Source organism: Epinephelus moara, chromosome 10, assembly GCF_006386435.1.
Source record: "Epinephelus moara isolate mb chromosome 10, YSFRI_EMoa_1.0, whole genome shotgun sequence".
NCBI classification, from domain to species: domain Eukaryota; kingdom Metazoa; phylum Chordata; class Actinopteri; order Perciformes; family Serranidae; genus Epinephelus; species Epinephelus moara.
The window spans coordinates 32,370,468-32,388,653 of record NC_065515.1 but is presented as its reverse complement, the minus strand read 5'-3'; the positions used below and the strand labels follow the sequence as shown (position 1 = coordinate 32,388,653).

The 18,186-nt window shown below is 40.2% G+C and overlaps 2 protein-coding genes across 3 annotated transcripts in view; both read right to left on the bottom strand.

The window, feature by feature from the left end:
- LOC126396302 (cAMP-specific 3',5'-cyclic phosphodiesterase 4D-like) overlaps positions 1 to 1,983 on the bottom strand; it is a 127,971-nt gene extending 125,988 nt beyond the window's left edge. The window contains exon 1 of the mRNA XM_050054256.1: positions 1,821 to 1,983. The gene's annotated coding sequence lies outside the window, so the exon portion shown is untranslated. The remainder of the gene's footprint in view (positions 1 to 1,820) is intronic.
- Positions 1,984 to 4,180: 2,197 nt separating this feature from the next.
- On the bottom strand, positions 4,181 to 17,091 carry LOC126396739 (integumentary mucin A.1-like). 2 transcript variants are annotated; one of them, XM_050055020.1, is made up of 4 exons: positions 16,964 to 17,091; positions 10,644 to 11,081; positions 10,074 to 10,237; positions 4,181 to 6,203 (listed from the first exon to the last, which is right to left on the bottom strand). In XM_050055020.1, exons 1-4 carry the CDS (start codon positions 17,022 to 17,024, stop codon positions 6,159 to 6,161), a joined length of 708 nt encoding a protein of 235 aa, XP_049910977.1. In that variant the 5' UTR covers positions 17,025 to 17,091; the 3' UTR covers positions 4,181 to 6,158. The 2 variants fall into 2 exon arrangements, with proteins under 2 accessions (XP_049910977.1, XP_049910978.1); XM_050055021.1 differs by lacking the exon at positions 4,181 to 6,203 and adding an exon at positions 8,522 to 8,656.
- Positions 17,092 to 18,186: the final 1,095 nt, after the last annotated feature.

Genomic DNA, 18,186 nt, shown 5'->3' with positions numbered 1-18,186 from the left:
TCACCTGTCAATAAAAACCCAGGGTCTGTTTTTTAATTCTCATGATTGATCTCTGTGGGGAGGTGACGAGACAAATGGCATTTTTCTGTCACATTACCAGTAAGTCATCCAGTCAGACAAAAGCAAATTTGGGCACTGGCTCTGCAAATGTTTGCATATACAACAGCCTCAGATCGTGATGGATGATAGGAGCAGGACGAGGCGGCTCAGCGCTGGAGCAGCACGCCATCTGATGGACACAGAGAGGACAGTCAAGCCTGATTTTCTGTGTTTCTTGTTAAACTGATGTGAGTGAAGGAATCCCAAAGTTTCCTACATCAGTGAAACAGGTCTGACAGAGTGACTCTAACCCTGAGGGGGCTCTGTGCTGCATAGCGTAACTGCACTGTCAGTATGAAGGTAAGCACAGTGAAGACAGTGAAACACTCAGTCTGATACGACGTATGTCACAAAATATGTCTCACTGCATCACTCGAAGGATCACATTTTACTTTCAGGCTGATGAAAAAACTCCTCAAGACAACAAGTCCCTGACATTTCAACGGCAGACATTTGGAAAAGAATTCAGCAATTCAGACAAAATGTAAATGATAAATAAATAAAAATGTACATATAAAATCAAAAAATCGCTCTAATTGCAACAACAATAATAATAAGAAGAACTGTAATAATTACTCTTCTTTACTCTATTTTTCCTCATGATGCTGGTTTGAATCTACAACAAATAATTAAGTGCACTCTCTTTGAGCAAGGCACTAAACAAGCGCATTGGATCCTACCCTACACAGCAGTGAAAGAAAAAAGATTAGATTAATTCGATAAATCATATTGATTACTTAAAGAAAGCCAAATATGATCCCAGTGTAAAGAAGGTATCAGATAATCCCAACTCACAGAAGGTCAAAAGCCGCCCCAGCCAGATGATGAAGAGGAATAAACACGTGTGGAGACAGAGAGTAGTCTGAGCATGCTGAAATATGAATTTCCTGACAAATCTTTTTTACCTCCCAATTCTGAATGTGTGTGTGAGTCAGAACAAAAATGATGATTGCTTGAAAGAGATACGTTTCAGCAAAACCTTTACCTTTTCCTCTGAATAAGGGAGGAGGGACAGATCATGAAAGAAAGAAAAGGATGTGACGATGTCGAACAGTGTGTGTGTGTGTGTGTGTGTGTGTGTGTGTGTGTCATAGAGACTGAATGAAGGAAGCAGATATGGAGGAAGGAAGGAGATAAAGACAGGAGAAGGGAATGCATAAATATTTTGGGGAAATACATTCCATGTTGGTTTACTGATGAAGCTTAATTATTTGAACAGCTGAGCACACACAGTGTTGCTTACATTACAATACAACACAAGCATGACTGGAAAACTACTACTGAACATGCGCCGCAAGGATATTACTAAAGAGTATTATACAAACACTACAACATTTCATGTTTTTACATGAATATCATGAGAATATTGAAGAAATCATGCTGTAATGCAGCACAAACACACCATTAAATCTACTGAGTGCACTATGAGGATGACACATTACATTCATTAAGATCTTATCAGTGTAAAATCACTGTTGAGTATCACTGACACGCTTTATGTCCCTGTATGTATTCTGTATGGATAGTGCAAAACTCCCATAGTGAAATCGGTGTCTTAATCATTTTCTTCTCCCATGAGCAAACCATCTGCCAGGCACTTACCAACTTTACTTTGACATGGGTAAACATACACAATCAAGACATCGGCTGCCTCTGTGAGCGCATCTACCGCCATATGACAGTAGTTTAAAGTTTAATTTTAAAGATTCACTTTCACTCACCGCACCGCAGCTGTCTTCTCTCTCGTAGCTTTTTCTTGCAGGGAAATTCCTCTGAGCCTGTCGGAGTCGTCCGTCAGGTAATGCTGCCGCAGTTATCGCTCTTTTCCATTTTTATTGCCGCAGATAACTTACTGAAGTTAGACTTCAAACTCTGCAACATGCAGCGCTGCATGTACGGCTGTCACTGTGACGTCAGCGAGCGCGCATCACATGACAGGAAGTGGAGCTGTGGGACGTAAACAACTTTACAACACTAACCACGAGGTCTGCTACGGTGGCCCTCTATTGTTTTTACTGCCCTACATTGACCTGGCTGTTCACACAGCTCACACACACCTAAATCTGTGTACATGTGTCCTTATCTGTCAGTTTAGCCTACTCATGCCTCCTTGCATGTTTTTCACTATTACTCATCTTTCTTGACCTTTTGTCTGTGGTTGACGCCTGCACAGTGACTCCCTAACGTCTGTCTGTCTTAGGTGCATTAGTATTAATAGCAAAATCTACTCAAAAGTATAAGTCCTCATTATGCAGAGTGCCCCCTGTGTGTTTTATTAATGTAGGCTATATTACAGGCATTATTAATATGAAATAATGTGCATACAGTCTTGTAATGTTTTTTAAGTTACTTGATTAATCTTCATTTAATCAGGAAGTCTGCGCCTTTTCAAGAAAAATCTGGCCACAATAGCAGCTGAAAAACCTTTTTAACAACTCATTTAACTTCACCCCCCCTCATGGCAACAGGACCAATGGTAGTGGCTTCCCGAGCACAACAATGCATACGTGCCACATCACAAAAACTGCTCAGGAATTGCCTGAGGGACATGACAAAGAGCTCAAGGCATCGACCTGGCCTCCAAATTCCCCAGATCCTAATCTGAACAACCAACGCACAACAGGACTCAAAGAATCCTCCAACACCCTGGTTCCAGCCACCACAGGACACCTTTTCCATGCCTCGACAGGTTAGAGCCGAGTCTGATCCAACTGTGAATCTGGGTGTCCTCTGGGGTACCAGCATGTGATGGATCAGATTAGGATCTGGGGAATTTGGAGTCCAGGTTGACACCTTGGGGCCATTCTGAGCAGTTTTTGTGGGGCGACATGGGGCATTGCCATCGCGGGGAGTGCCATTGCCATAGTGCAGGGGCAGGGGGGGTTGGTGTACTTGGTCTGAATTGGTGTTTGGGTGGGTGAAGCATCATGTAGCATCAACATGAATGCAAGGACCCAAGATTTCCAAAAAGAACATTTTATTGTAAGATTGTTATTCACTTCATCTGCCAGAGGTTTTAATGTTTTTGGTGGATATACCTGGATGGCACAAGGGATAGTGACATCATCTTTGGAACAGCAGATTGTGGGTTTAAACCCCAGTTTGAGCATCCACTACAGCTACACACAAACCTATCTCAGAATATGAGCGAGAGTAATAAAACTCAGCGTAGACGTCACCTGGGTTAACCAGAACTTGAGGAAGACACACACACCCCTCATTTCCATTTTGCACTCTCCTGCCAAAAGCTTTGCTTTGTGTTTATGCCAATAGGTTACAACACAATACAAATGTTTTTCATTTAGCACAAACAGGCCAAGCAGTGACTTTATGCACAATATAGTTAAAAATGGGTCAAAAATGAAAATGAAAAAACAGAAATCAATATCAAAAAGATGTGAAAGCTAGTGTCAGTTTTCAGGTATTTTGTCCAGGATGCCCTCGGATGGACTCAGACATAAGGATTCCTTCAGTCACAGATGTTACCCAGATGTTTGTTAATCAGACAAGTTGAACTAGTACATCAGAAGTTTACTTGTGTTTTCAGTGGAAAAATGTCTCAGCAGTGATGCTAGATTCACAGACACTGAGACAGCTAGATTTCACTATGAAGAAACACTTTCAGTTTGGTCGAAGCAGCTCAGTCATCTTACTGGCTCTGACCTTCTTTGGGTAACCCTCACCACTGAACCACTGAACCCTGCAGACAGCATGCTTTATCTGAAGTCTGAGTCATCCACCTGGAGAAACTTGACACGTTGACGTTGGGGTAAAGACAACAGGCAGGGTGCTGAGTGGTTCTTTTGAGCATAACGTTAATCTGAGTCAGGAATCATCCAGTGATATGAAAAAGCAAAAAACAGCAAAGTGTTTTGGGAATATTCCTTTTATTTCATTCAAAATGTCACAATTATGTACATCTGTCTAACAGCTAGTGTGTGATGCACACTTGTTGGGTTATATGATGATCACCCTCATTTTTAAAAGCATTTACTGTGATCCTTGAGCATAAACATGCAGCAAAATTACTTTGTGGAGGTATGAAAGTAGTTTGAATATATTATTCTCCTTTGGAAGAGAGCTGTTTGTGTCCCAGCCATCACTAGAGAGAGATGTTAACAGAATTAAAATGAATGAAAGAGAGCAGCTTTGCCACACACATACGATTTGGTAAAGGATTACATGTGTCAACATTGTATGTGAAGAGATATACAGAGTGAGAGTGAAAAATATGCAGTGCTCCGGGAATGAAACCTAAAGCCCGGATATGAGTTAGCATTTTAGCACTCCTGGTTCCCTCATCTTTACGTCAAAGGGTTTATTGAAAGGGTTTTTGGTTAGATGCCTGAAATAAGGTCTGTGGTTAACACAAGCTTGAGAGACTTTCATGTTTTGTTTTATGTCGTAAAATATGTCAGAAAATTTCCCCACTTGTGAATTTTAAAGCCTGCACTTGCCTTTATGATAGAAAAGGCGGATGCTAAGTGGCTAAATGAGAGTAGTGTGCGTCATCACGCCAAACGCAACTTTAAGGCCTTGTTATGGTGGCGACTTTAAGTCATGCATCCATTGTGTAGTTTGTTTATAGGCTAACGTTAGCTTTTTACTTCTGGCGACTGCAAAATTGGTATTCCTTTGTGAAGATTATCTTTCTTAACAAAACGTGTAAATGTCATAGACTTCTGTTTTCCACAGAGCTTATTTTTCTGGAAAAACAGAACCAGGGCGACATTAACTTCCCTGTTGGCCTATGAAACACATCATCCTTAATGCACTCTATTTAGTGTTATTATATTGTCTGACATCTGTCTGTCATGTGTCTGCAGACGTGTGTCATTGTTTGTTACAAGCCGAAATACTCATATTGACCAGAGTTACGGTTTAACTCAGTGACTTCCAACTGGTTGGTCGCAGGTCCATTCTGACTGGACCACAAGTGACTCCCAAGTTTGTAAAAAACACACTTTATTTTGAAGTACAGTAAATTTCAGGCACAGAGCTTTTATTTTGAAGTGCCATTTTCTGTTGTAGAGTTAGTGATTAGTGGACAACAGACTAACTCAACGACATGGCCAAACGCAAGTATGACCCTGAATGTATTATACTGTGTGGACCTTGAACTAATGACTAAGAAATCTGGACCCTGTGGCTGGACCAGCTGGGAACCACTGGTTTTACTGATAAGTCAACAAAGCGAAACTATTTCAATTTGCAGGTTCAGCATGACGAAGTACAGTCCTGCACTAGTTTGCATTTTCTAGCTAGTGTTTAAATGTTACCTTCCTGGTTCTTGTGTCTTCATCTTTCCTTGGTGTTGGTAGTCTTAATAATTCTTGGTCATGACATTTCTATCAAGCTGAAATGTATCTCAGCCAATGAGTTTATTTCTACATCTGAAAACTGTTTGTACTGGATGCCTCAGGCCAGGGTAGACATTATCTATACATCATATGTGGCAATAAATAACATAATACGTGTCAATTCCAATTACAGTTGTGTTTCTATATAATAACTGCCCAAAAAGGCATTGTACATGCAGATAATATTAATTTCATGTACACTTTCAACCCTGAAAATATAACTTCCTATGCAATGTTGACGACACAAATCCCCACATCATCATGGAAACTTTATATGTGCTGTATTCTTATAATGTCACTTGTTACATGCAAGAGTGCAATTCTGAATTACAAATGCTCACCAGGACGTGCATCACCAATTGAGGAAACATTCATTTTATATTTGTACCTTTCATGCTGATTCTCTATTCAGAAGAACCTATGGAGGAAGACTAAGTGCAACAGTTGATCCAGCTTCAATCAGCAGAATTATAAGCAGCCAAACTTGCAGGTCAAGGGTCACAGGTGAGGCAGGTATTCTCCAGTCATTGACAAAAGTGCTTTGTAGAGAAATAAGAGCCTGAGAGGAAAACATCAAACTTGTCTCTTTCTTGGGTGGACAACATTTCTGTTTTTTTTTTTTTCTCTATCCAGAATCATCAGAATCGTACAGTAGACCGAGCTCCTCCTGGACGTCAACGTCTGATGAAGTCTTCTCTGTTATTTTGAGTAGTGTGCGAATGGAGATTCCTCGTTCACTTTGCCCTGGAGAGATGAAAGGAAACAGCAAAACGGTTACAAGGAGCAAAACATTTTCATATTAACCTGCAACCAGTGTGGTGTTAAAATGCCTGTTTAGAACATCTGGTGTTTCAAACCTGCTTTTGTCTTGACTTTTACCCATCTAACATTGTGTTCACCTATTTGGTAGAGCACATTTTGAGTCACTATATCTTAATGAAAAATTTGTTGAACTTAACTCAACCTATTTGAGCTATCTCTACCATTCGGTTTAGGTAAGTTATGCTAAAAAAAAATCCCTAGATGTTGCTATGTCTTTTAACAGGATGCCTTTTCAGTCCGCCTCCTGCAAGAGGTTGGAAACAAAAATAGTCACTTGAGACATGTGGGCTGTGTGTGGTGGGATTTTCAAAGGTAGGCATGTTTATTCAGCATGTTATAGTTTCAGAGATCTTGCTGAACAAATTCATGTAACTTTATACAAAATGTAAAACTCTAATAAGGGTTAAATAATCTTTTACAAACAAGTTCTACCAAACAGTTCATTTATTCTTTTGTGGTAAAGGTAGTGAAGCTAAGCTAATGTAACTAAAACTGAGTATTTGCTACAAAAAAATAGAAAATAAATACATTTCTGATCGTTCACTGTTGTTAAATGATACATTTAATGGTATCCATTGTATATATGCCGAAATAATTTCATATTAATAATATGTATTTCAAATAAATAAAGGCAGTGATGCTAAGATAATAGATGTATTTTCTATAAAATAAAAAAGATTGAAATTAATTGTTAATATCATATAGCTAATGTTCTTCCATTATATATTTGATGAAAAGAATTATATTGGAATTTTCAGCAATTCTGAGATGTTTTCAAAGTACCTCTACTGGTGAATAAATATGTGGAAATAATACTAATACTGGTAATATAACTAATTCAATGGTAACAAATTGACACATTGGTATACTAACATATTACTATTATTATAACAGACAGAAAAAAAATCTAAATTACAAATCATGTACTGTTATATAAATACCATGAAGTGACATCTCAACCATTTGGTGGAAGCCTATATTTAAAAAACTATGGGGTCTGATAATAAATAAATTATATATATATATATATATATATATATATATATATATATATATATATATATATATACACATACATATATATATACATACATACATACAGTATATATATATATATATATATATGTACAGCTACTTATCTGCACCAGAGTTAGCTATAAGCTCATTTTCATCTGTAGTCCCCAGGCAGGAAACAGAGAATAATTTCCCTGCTAAAAGACACTATTACATAAAAACACTACAACACTAAGACACCACCACAACAACAATAAAACTACAACAAGACAACAAGATATAACACGATTTCATAATGTTACATCAAGTGTTTGAGTTAATGTGTGATGGGTACATGATTGGGTTGGGTATCATTGCCCAAAAAGAAATAAAAAATGCAAAGAAGCACATTTTCCATTGCTTATTCTTCAGTGTCGACACTACAGGGCTGCAGAAGGTTCTGTTTTATAACTTTTCTGAAGTGTTGTTGCACAAATTGTAAGCTAAATTTGAGAGGATGGAGGAGGAGATTAAAATAAAGAAGGGATCTCTGGATGAAGGACACTAATTTTAGTCTAAATAGGCGAACAACATAACACAATGTCACTTTGAACCCTGAAAACAGACCTAAAAGACACTTATTAACCATGAAAGTTATCTGCTCATCTTCTCCTGCCCAATTTGCAAAATCAGCTGTTTTATGTTTGGACCCATATGATGTTTGCTGCTGTGTATGTTGAACGCAGCACACAATGTCCTGAACGCTATTTACAGCAGCTACACTCCTGTGGCAATAAAGATTTAGAGATAGCTGGTGACAGTAGTTTATTCCATGTGTGTTTTTGCTTTTGTTTCTGTTAGTAACACAGTGGAGACCTGATGGCTGCTCCCATCATCTGAGGTGGCATCTGAGGCGCTGATGCAATAAGGTTTGATTTCTTAGTGCTTAGTCATTACATGCTCACCACACACTGTCCTGTTTCTGAGACTTTTTCACACACTGATAATCCAGTCAGGTTTCCTGTTTGTGTGAAAAAAGAGAGCAGCAAACCACTGTGCTCACTGCTGAGAGGAAAGGGAAGAAGATGACACAGGGAGGCTGAAAAAATCTTAAATGTCAGCTCTTACACAGTTGACAGGACTGACAGTTCATTTCCCTGCAGAGCAAGACACTGCACTGCTGCCAGAGTCACACCTTGTAATCATAGTGTACATGCAGCTAATTGCCAGCAAGTATTGCCCCCTGCTGGTGAAAATACCAGGCAACTTGCACACACGAGGCATGGCACCATGTCATATCATCATTGTTTAGTGTCATGGATGGATTACTGAATGGGCCAACCGGGCAACGACCCAAAGTGTCAGGGGACCCCTGGCCGATTCTGCAAAATGACAAATGTCAAATTAACATGTATCAAGTAGGAAAAGACAGGAAGAGACACAAACCCACAAAAAGGTGCAAACAACTACAAAGAGACGTAAAACCACAACACGTCTGTGTGCCTTGCTCCTGTGTAGAAGAGGAAGCATATCTGTGTCCAGGGGCCCATTGTCTCCTTATCTGCCCATGTTTATTGTGTATTATTCTTGGTTCTCTGTCAAAATTTTGTGTCTACAAGAATTTGGCAATCACTTTTAGGAAAATGGCATCGAATACAAGATTAAATATATTTATATTTACAGCTATTTGACCGAATCACAAGCTAACAAAGATCATAACCGGGCCTTGCAATGCTTAGTTAGCTTTAACCTCTGTCTGGCCAAATTAGCAAAATGCTTGCTGTCCACAGGGTACAAAGTATTAGAATCCCACAGTTTTCCCATTCTCCCTGCTGATGCCTCATGTCTGTATCCACTTTTATCCTCTTCAAAGCTGAGTTCTTCACCCTGTTGCTAGTGCATCCCATCACACAGTAGCTTTTAGACATTTTTCTGTTGCTTGCTAACAGACGGAAAAGACAAGGAGGCTCCTTCACTCAATCCAAAGTCAGTGGAGATCAATGAAGTGTTTTTCCCTCCAGTGGACTTAAATGTGCTCTGTCTCTGTAGGCCTACTGATGGTTAGCAGGTAAATGCTAATGTTTACCATGTTTATCATCTTAAACTAGCTCGCTTACATTAACACTAATTAGCACTAAACACAAAGCGTGTCGTACGTCATCAGTTTTGACCTGATGATTGCGTTAGATGAAAAGGTAAAGGATCAGCAACAAGATCAAGCATGTAGGCCCACAAAATTTCATGGCAATCCATCCAATAATTTCTGAAATATTTCAGTCTGGACCAACCGACTGATGGATGCGATGCTAGCATGGCTAAAAATGAAAACATAACCTTTTTCAGTCTCATCCAAATGTATTCTCAAGATAAAATTAAATGTAAGTAGTTAGAAACTATTCATTCATTCAAACATTTTCTATAATCCCTCATCCCGCTGGGGGTCCCAGGGGGGCTGGAGCCTATCCCAGCTGACATTGGGCGAGAGGGGTACACCCTGGACAGGTCACCAGATTATCACAGAGCTGACACATAGAGACAGACAACCATTCATGCTCACATTCACACCCAAGGGCATTTTGGAGCCACTAATTAACCTGCATGTCTTTGGACTGTGGGAGGAAGCTGGAGTACCCAGAGAAAACCCACGCTGACACAGAGAGAACAACCTGGCTTCGAATCAGGAACCCTCTTGCTGTGAGGTAACAATGCTACCACCAGGCTGCCTTAGTTGAAAAGTAGTTTCACACAAATGAAAACTTCAAAATTAGTTAAAACATCAGTTTCCATTTTTATACTCACCATCGGCATGTCATCAAGCCTCTCGAAGTTGGACCTCGGTGATTGGATACATTTCATGGCGGCAATCACCAGCAAAAGAACTAAGACGATACAAAAGATGCAAATGATGGCCACGAGGCCGGGGTTTGCTTCCAAGTCATGTTTTCCCCACTCATGTAAGAGACCTGAGGGTGAGACAAACCAATAGTTCAGTGACAGATCTTCCAATAGGCTGCATAAGCGGCATTTTTTATTATTAAAAAATCTTAGGGGGGCAAATGTGACAGGTCCAGCGCTGCAAAAAGTTACTTCTTAACTTCTCAACAAACTGGATAAGACATATTTCTGCTTCAGTCAAAAAGAAAGGTGTACTGAGGAAAGAATTGCAACTCTAAATTTGCCAATAAAGAGCTCTCAAAGTGCAAAATGTATTACAGATCTCTTTCAAAAACAACCACCAAAGACTAAATGAGGGAAAATGTAGCAGGTTTTTGATTTTGTCACATTTTCCCCATTGATTTAAACATCGTTCTCTCATTCAGGAAAGAAACAGAATACACCCTGAAACCTAAGCTCTAACAATAGTCTCACCTGAGCTGGTTGTGTTTACAGAGGTTGTTGCCGTGACGTTCGGTGAGTCTGACGTTGGCGGGAGTGTCGGTCCGTGGGAAACTGTCGTGTTGGATGTCTGGTTGGTCGTTGGAGTCTGAGGAGTGTTGTGTGTCTGGTGTGTTGTTGTCGGAGGCTGTTGTGTGTTGTTGGTAGTTGTCACACTGGATAGACTGACTTTATCTTGCGTAGTCAAAGTTGTACTGACTTCATCTTGTGTAGTCAAAGTTGTACTGACTTCATCTTGCGTAGTCAAAGTTGTACTGACTTCATCTTGCGTAGTCAAAGTTGTACTGACTTCATCTTGTGTAGTCACAGCCGGACTGACTTTATCTTTGGTAGTGACTGTCAAACTGGTGTGGTGTGCAGCACTTGTGGTAATCTCTGTTACCTGTTTGACTGCAGAGGAAGTGGTGGTGTCTGCAAAGAAACAAACAGCATGAAAAACTCTGAGGATGCATGGCATTTGCACGTGATCAAGATAAGGCTAGTGGAGCATTAGTTGGCATTTTCAAGGCTGATAACCAAGCTGATGTTTTGGACTAAAAGCAGAGGCGTAACTGGGAGTTACGTGTCACACAGGAGGTGACTATATCCAGTTTCGTTTAGTATTATTTAATGACACTGCATGCACAAACACAGCACTTAGACTCGCCCAAGTTTTCCTCTTTTATGTGCTTTATCAAATGAGAAAGAGTCAGCAAATGTAATAAATTATTACCAAATATCTTAAATGATCAAGTGAATTTGTTTTTGCATTTAAGCCATTTTAATATTACTTCAAATAAAGATAAACTGTATGAAATTAACCACAAACCTTAGTCTATGTCATATTGTCTTATGCCTCATATTATTAACTAATGTGTGCCCAGCTCAACAATACACACTAATTAAACACTAGCTTCCTTCTGACCCCACCTTCATCTAATATTAGTAAGTGAGTGTAAAACCAGTAAAACAATGATTCACAGATAAATGGGTGAGTAGCCAATCAGGACATGACGCAAAGAAGGCTGTTTCTGTTTGTATTTCTTGTGCTATTAATAACTGTTGCTTATCATAAGAAAAGCAGAGACTTTTACCCACTGTATTCCACGCTTTTAATCAGGTCTAATATTTGTGTTATCAATACCAGGGAGACAAACTGCTCTCTTTTTAAGCACCTTAACACCTTGCCATAGGACACACTTATTCATTATTACAGTGCTAGTTGTTTCCAGCAGACGGTGACAATGCAACAAAAACTGAAGAGGTCAATAGCAAGATGGCACTGTTGCCACGTTCTATTATGCACTATTGCATATCTGCACAGAAACAGTAGGTCTTTAAGCATTAAGCTTTAAGGTCTTTTAGGTTTTTTTGTTGTTGCTGTGTCATGTTTTTTTTTATTAAGATTTAAAACTAAATAAAATATCTTGGGGAAAAAAATCAAATAAAAATGTCTGCCTTTATGTTGAATTAAAATGTTTAGTTTAAATACAGTATTTTCAATCTCTATGTTTGTTTTATTTACTTGGTGAGAGAAGACGCAGATTAAGTAGCAAAGCTGAGCTGTTGGAATAAGTGTGTTTGCTTTTCTGATTTAAGTGTTGAGTAAATGAAACACTCTTTAGCTGGAGTCCAGGCTCGGTGCACCAAAACAAGCAACAAGCAGCATTGTTGGTGTGTCAGTTGAAGCCTTCAATGTCTGTGGCCCCATCCAAGTAAATACAGTAATCACTGGCCAGAGGGTCATTTAGCAACACTTAGCGGTGGACTATTAACAGAATCCTCAAAGACTCTAACTGTCAACATGAAAAAATATTGTGTCTACGTCACAATAAAAAATATTTTAACCACTTTCTAAGGTTGCAACTGTGTCTCCCACTCACCAGAAATCATGTATATTCTTAATTATTTGGAAAACACAAGCAAAATATTGACAAATTATTTTGTATGAAAATATAAAATGTTGGTAAGAATTAACATTTTGGTTCACTTCATACAAACTGAGCAAGGAGATGTGACAATTGCAGCTACCATTTCTTTGGATAGGAAACAGTTGCAACTTGAGATTTTTTTTATAATGCAGTGGACGGCATATTTTAACATCCAGATGGTTAGAAAAGTCTTGAATTTTGAGGTACTTATAATTTCCTTAAATGTTCTATGTTCTAAGGCTCTATGAGTTGTCTTGATACAGTCCTCAACATGAAGGTGGCTGAGCTGGCAGCTAGCAGCTAATGGTGTTAACTCCATAATTAAACAACAGCAACAGTGTTGACAGAGCTAATGGTGTTAGCCAGGGGGGGAACCGGAGAGTGGGCACTACACTTCCACAATGTCCTGATATCAGTGGTGACCACCATACGAGTCCAGTGCAAAGCAGCGGCTATGAGCTAGCCAGTGGGATACAAACATGCACTAACATGGATGCTATAAGTTTTTCCATTTCTGCTACTTTTTCCCCAGCAATGCACACTATCTGATAACAGCAAACAGTAACAACATGGACAACATCACAGTAGCAACACAGACAGGAGTGCTCACTCAGGCCTGTTCGGCAAGGCCTAATAGTGAAGGCAGCTATGGCTGCAGGGATCAGGCTCTTCCCAAAGCTAGCCCCTCTTCACCTAAGTGCTTTGTACCTGCGCCCGGAGGGCAGTGGGGTAAGGAAGTGATTGACTGGGTGTTTGATGTCCTGTTCTACTGAGATAGCAATGCGTGCAATGGCTAATTTTTAACTCTGTGAGGTTGGGTGTGGAGAAACCAATTATTCTGCAGCGGTGTTGTTTATGCGTGTGAGTTCGGCCCTATTAGTAACTGATAACGTGTGAAAGAAGCAGGTGGAGCTGTACAGTAGGCTGGGCTGAATAACTCTCTGGTACAGCAATAGGAGGAGACAGGGGGCAATTTAGAGTCCTTAAAGTTTGCAGATGGCTAATAATCTTTGGTGGCTCCCTTTTATGATGTCATTGGTGTGCCAGTTGAAGCTAAGTCTATTGTCCAGTGTCACTCTGAGGTATCTGAAACTGTCAACTATTTCAACTGTTTGGTTTTTGATCAGAATGGGATGCTGAGGTGAGGGGGGACCAAATATTATTTCTTATGTCTCACACCACTGGGTGAAGAGTGCACCTGTGTTGTGACAGTGCAGCCGGCAGCAATTGGGGTGGCACGGGTTGAATTTTGTGGGGGGAGATTTCTTGGGTTCACAGATTATGGTGGCAGTTTTCCAGAGGGTAGCAGATGTGGCAGTCTGGTAAGATTTGCAAAAGAGTGAGTGGAGAATTGGTAAAGGCTCCATGGCCCTGTCCCAGCAAAGGTGCTGACGCCGTCGGCTAAGCTGGCGCCGTATCCCCTACTCCATAAAGGACACTGTTCCTCAGGATCTGGTAGGGGGAGAGCTCTCAGCCACTCTTCACATACAGTAGAGAATGGGTATCAAAGTGGGCGTCGAGTGTATTCAGTTCTGGGTCGGTTCGTGCACTCAGTTTGGGTTTGGGTTCATGTCCAGTTAGGGTTTTCACTTTCTATAATGCCTGCTTGGTGTTGATGTTGCTGAATTCAAAATCCAATTTATCCTTGAATTTCAGTTTTGTCTTAAATACCTTCATTTTTACTCTTTGATTTGCCCTTTGGAGTTTAGGCCTGTCTTTTTGCCTCAAGGCTATGAGCTTTTCCTTCAGCTCTGTTTTATTTGGGGAGTGATCCAAGGTTTGGAGTTGAGATATTTCTTCATTGTCTTAACTGGAATGGTGCTGTATATGTAAACGTTGATGTAATCCCTGATGACAGAAACCCTAATGTTCAGATCTCCATCAACAATACCCCAGTCAGAGAGAGTGCCATGCCAGGGAGCAATGGAGTTGAATGATGGTGTACTCCGACCACTGACCACTGAACGGCTGCTGAGCATGGCCGAGCGCAGCTGAGTGGCTAAATTGTCCCGGTCAAACAGCTGACTTCTGGTTTAGCACTCTGCTAACTTGAATGGGAATAAAATGATTTAATCTTGTGTCTTGAATAACTTTCTAAATGTTAGTGGACCGAATACATCAGATCTTGATACTGAAACGCGACAATTCGCAGGGGTTGCGATACGCAAAAAAACATATCCAACCATCCAGCCACTATGTAAATTGGCTTCAAAGCATTGCCATAACATATGTCCAAGATGTTATCCCTACTGATGGGAATGTCCACATAATGAAGAAATGATGGTAGCACACAGTCCAGTCTATAACTGTTAAAATCCCCCACTAATAACCCCGGGGCTCTGTGATACTTATCCAACATAGCATTAGTATCCTCGGCCACCAACTCCCCTGCTGCCTTGATGTTTGTGCTGTGGGCAATGTAAACACAGCTGACCACAACAGTTGGGCATTCCCAATGGAAATAGTAAGGACGCAAGAACAGGGTCAGCATCTCCAGGATGGGCATACACATCTTGATGTTGCTACACCTCCTGTTATTGATGTAAAAGCAGACCCCACCACCCCGCATCTTCCCTGACTGGCTCGTTCTGTCAGACCTGATGATTGTGAAGATGTCCAGGCTGACTTCCACATCAGAGACCGACTCATCGAGCCAGGTTTTGGTCAGGGCAATGATATAGATGTCTCAGAAAGCCCTACCTAGTCGGCAACGGGTGTGTAGCAAGTCCTTTTTATTCTGGAGTGAGCGTACGTTTGACAGAATTATGGAGGGGAGACGTGGTTTAAATGGTCAGTTCCTTATTCTGCTGCGAACAGAGTGCTCCAGGGATCACAAACCACCAACTGTGTCACTAATTGGTATGGACGTTTCTCACTTTTTTAAGGCTGCACAATATTGGATTTTTTGCCAATAGCCGATATGCTGATATGTAAAAACTCATTTGACTGTCAACAGATACCATTATCTTTATATCCACTTTTTCCCTCCCTAATTTTAGCCATCAGCAAGTCTCTCCTGTAGTGGAATAAACATCATATTATGCGTACATAATCTTGTCATGATGGCCCTCCAGCAGATGGAGACATGACATACATGGCTTTTTAATGTATGTAATATTCATTCATTGAGAAAAATAAGAAAAAGCATGTTGGCCGATTCTCATAGTTCAATTTAAAGCCGATATTGGCCGATACTGATGACGTGCCGATAATGTTGTGCATCCCTGCTACTTCGTTATGTTTCATAAACTAACAACAAATGAACTGACCAGGAAAATAAGCAGAACAATCCATAATGAAGATAACATAGTTAAAAAATTACCTTCACACAATTAACTTCAATAAACTGTTGCTTAAACATTGATAGATAGGTAATAATAATCTAATGCTTTACTCTATACAGTATAGTTTTACATATCTGCTCCATCTGTTAATAACATTATCAAAAGTTTCTTAACAGCCTCTTTGGGGGCCGCAGTAGCTCAGTCTACAGAGACTTGACTTGGGAACTGGAGGGTCGCCGGCTCAAGTATGCTGACCAAGCTTGGAGTGTGGACTGGTATCTGGAGAGGTGCCCATTTGTGCATGTGTGTGTATTTCAGGCTTGCGTGTAAATGTCAACAGTGAAAATGGATTTGATAAAGTATATCTTATTCTTCTTCTAGATGCACCTTGAGGTGAGGTGGTCAACTAATGAAGCTGTTTGTCCTGTCATAAAATAGCAGTTCAGTTTGAGGTTCAGATAAGGCCGTAGAGTCTGTGACGTGTTAACCAAAGCAGAAACATCTGTTTGTCAGGTAATGATGTGTGTTTACTGATGATGCAGACAAACAGGTGGCAGTCAGCTGGCATTGCATGCCCGTGTGCATTAATGTGTTTGCCTAAGTAGCAGACGCCACAGAAAGTTATCAGGATCATTTTCACTGATTAAATATTTGCTTCATTTTCCACCCTTACGTGACCTTCCTATTTAGGCTACTTTAACTTCCTCCCTGATTTACTAGGAGCACTTCATACTTCACTTTAATAATCACTATTGTGCAAAATGGAGAAGGACAAACGTTGACTTGTAATTTACAACAACACACAATAATATGTTGCTTCAGTATAAAGGTTTCTTTCTTCAAGGCTGATTGTTGTCCAACTTCTAATGCAACCCTGGCCTCAGATATTGCTGTTGTAGACATTAAAATGGTACTAAATACAGTGTTCTTTTCATACTGAGAAGAAACCTATCTCTAATAAAGCTGCCTCCCACTACAGGAATTTTCCAGTTTGCATAACTTTGCATCTTCATAATATTTCAACATGACGTTCAATTCAAACCCTCAAACAAATGAAACACGTCAGTTCAATAGGTAGAAGTGTGAAATGTTGGCTTACCTTTACAGACTGTGACTGCAAACAGGCACAACAGCACAGTGAGGTGCATCGCTGCAGGCATGTTGAGAGAGGAAAAGGCTGGCGGTCATATCGACAGTATTCAAATACACACACAGTCTACATCCTTGACAGCAGGATGTGCTGAGTGCCTGAGGAGGAGTGCTCTAAACGCTGGGTTGGTACATATGAAATCCTTCAGGCTGGTTGGTCAATGTTTAAACAATGCTGTGTGTTTGCTCTCTGTTTAAAGCGACAGTCATTCAGTGGGCGTTTTTTATTTTAATTGACATTCTGGGTGGAAGTAACAAAAGTTGCTTGCTGTAAATGATGTAAATCAGTTGGATGTTGTGAATAATGAATGGTAGACGTTAAAGCAGCCCAGTTGATTATCTGAGCAACACTGTTTCAATAGCAGACAACTGACAAGTTCTCACTCTGTTTATCAATTCACATGTACTGTATTTCATCACTTCTGTTATTAGTTCATAAGCATTTAATTCTCTTCCTTTTTTTAAAATAATTTTTTGTTACTTCCACTCCTGAGGCCACTTTCCTTCAATGATGCATTTTGTTTTGTGAATGACGATTGGCCCAGCCAACATTTGTATGTGGGCCCCTTGTGGGTAGTAAATGGGCTGAAAAATGGGCCCTATATGGGACTGTCCACAGGTTCCATACCGGCCCCATGACATTTTCCCACATAGGTGGGTTAACCCAAGTGGGCCCCAGATAGGACCCATACTTATTTTGTACTCAGGTAGCCCCAGAATGACCCATGACCCAATACAGGGCCCATTTTTCAGCCCATATATTACTCATGTGGGCCCCACATACAAATATTGGCTAGGGATGAATGTAAGATGTAGAAAGTGACGAAACATGGCTCTGTTTTCATCATACCATCTGTTTAATCAAACTGGCTTTAAATTAACCAAATCACTTGATATCTTATCACTCTATTTTTCATTTCACACCCTTTTCAGCCCAGAAGAAACTAACAGCATTGGATGTTCCTGCAATCCCCAAATATGTTACATCTGTTCATTTCATACATATCAAATCAACGTTGATAAAGTGACATGGTTAAGATTACATGTATATGAGCTGACTTTATCATCTGGAGGTGTAGGGGATAGTGGATGGTGGACTGAGGGACACCTACACAAGACACCAGCCAAGATGCAAACCACTTTAGACTGCTATTGGAGACCAACAACAAAATT

What these genes read in the sequence shown, in the direction of transcription:
- LOC126396739 (XM_050055020.1), bottom strand. Translation starts at nt 17,024, where the DNA reads ATGCCTGCAGCGATGCACCTCACTGTGCTGTTGTGCCTGTTTGCAGTC. An exon ending in TGCAGTCACAGTCTGTAAAG is followed by an intron (nt 11,082 to 16,963) that starts GTAAGCCAACAT and finishes GTTTCTTTGCAG; the next exon opens with ACACCACCACTTCCTCTGCA. An exon ending in TGTAAACACAACCAGCTCAG is followed by an intron (nt 10,238 to 10,643) that starts GTGAGACTATTG and finishes TCTCACCCTCAG; the next exon opens with GTCTCTTACATGAGTGGGGA.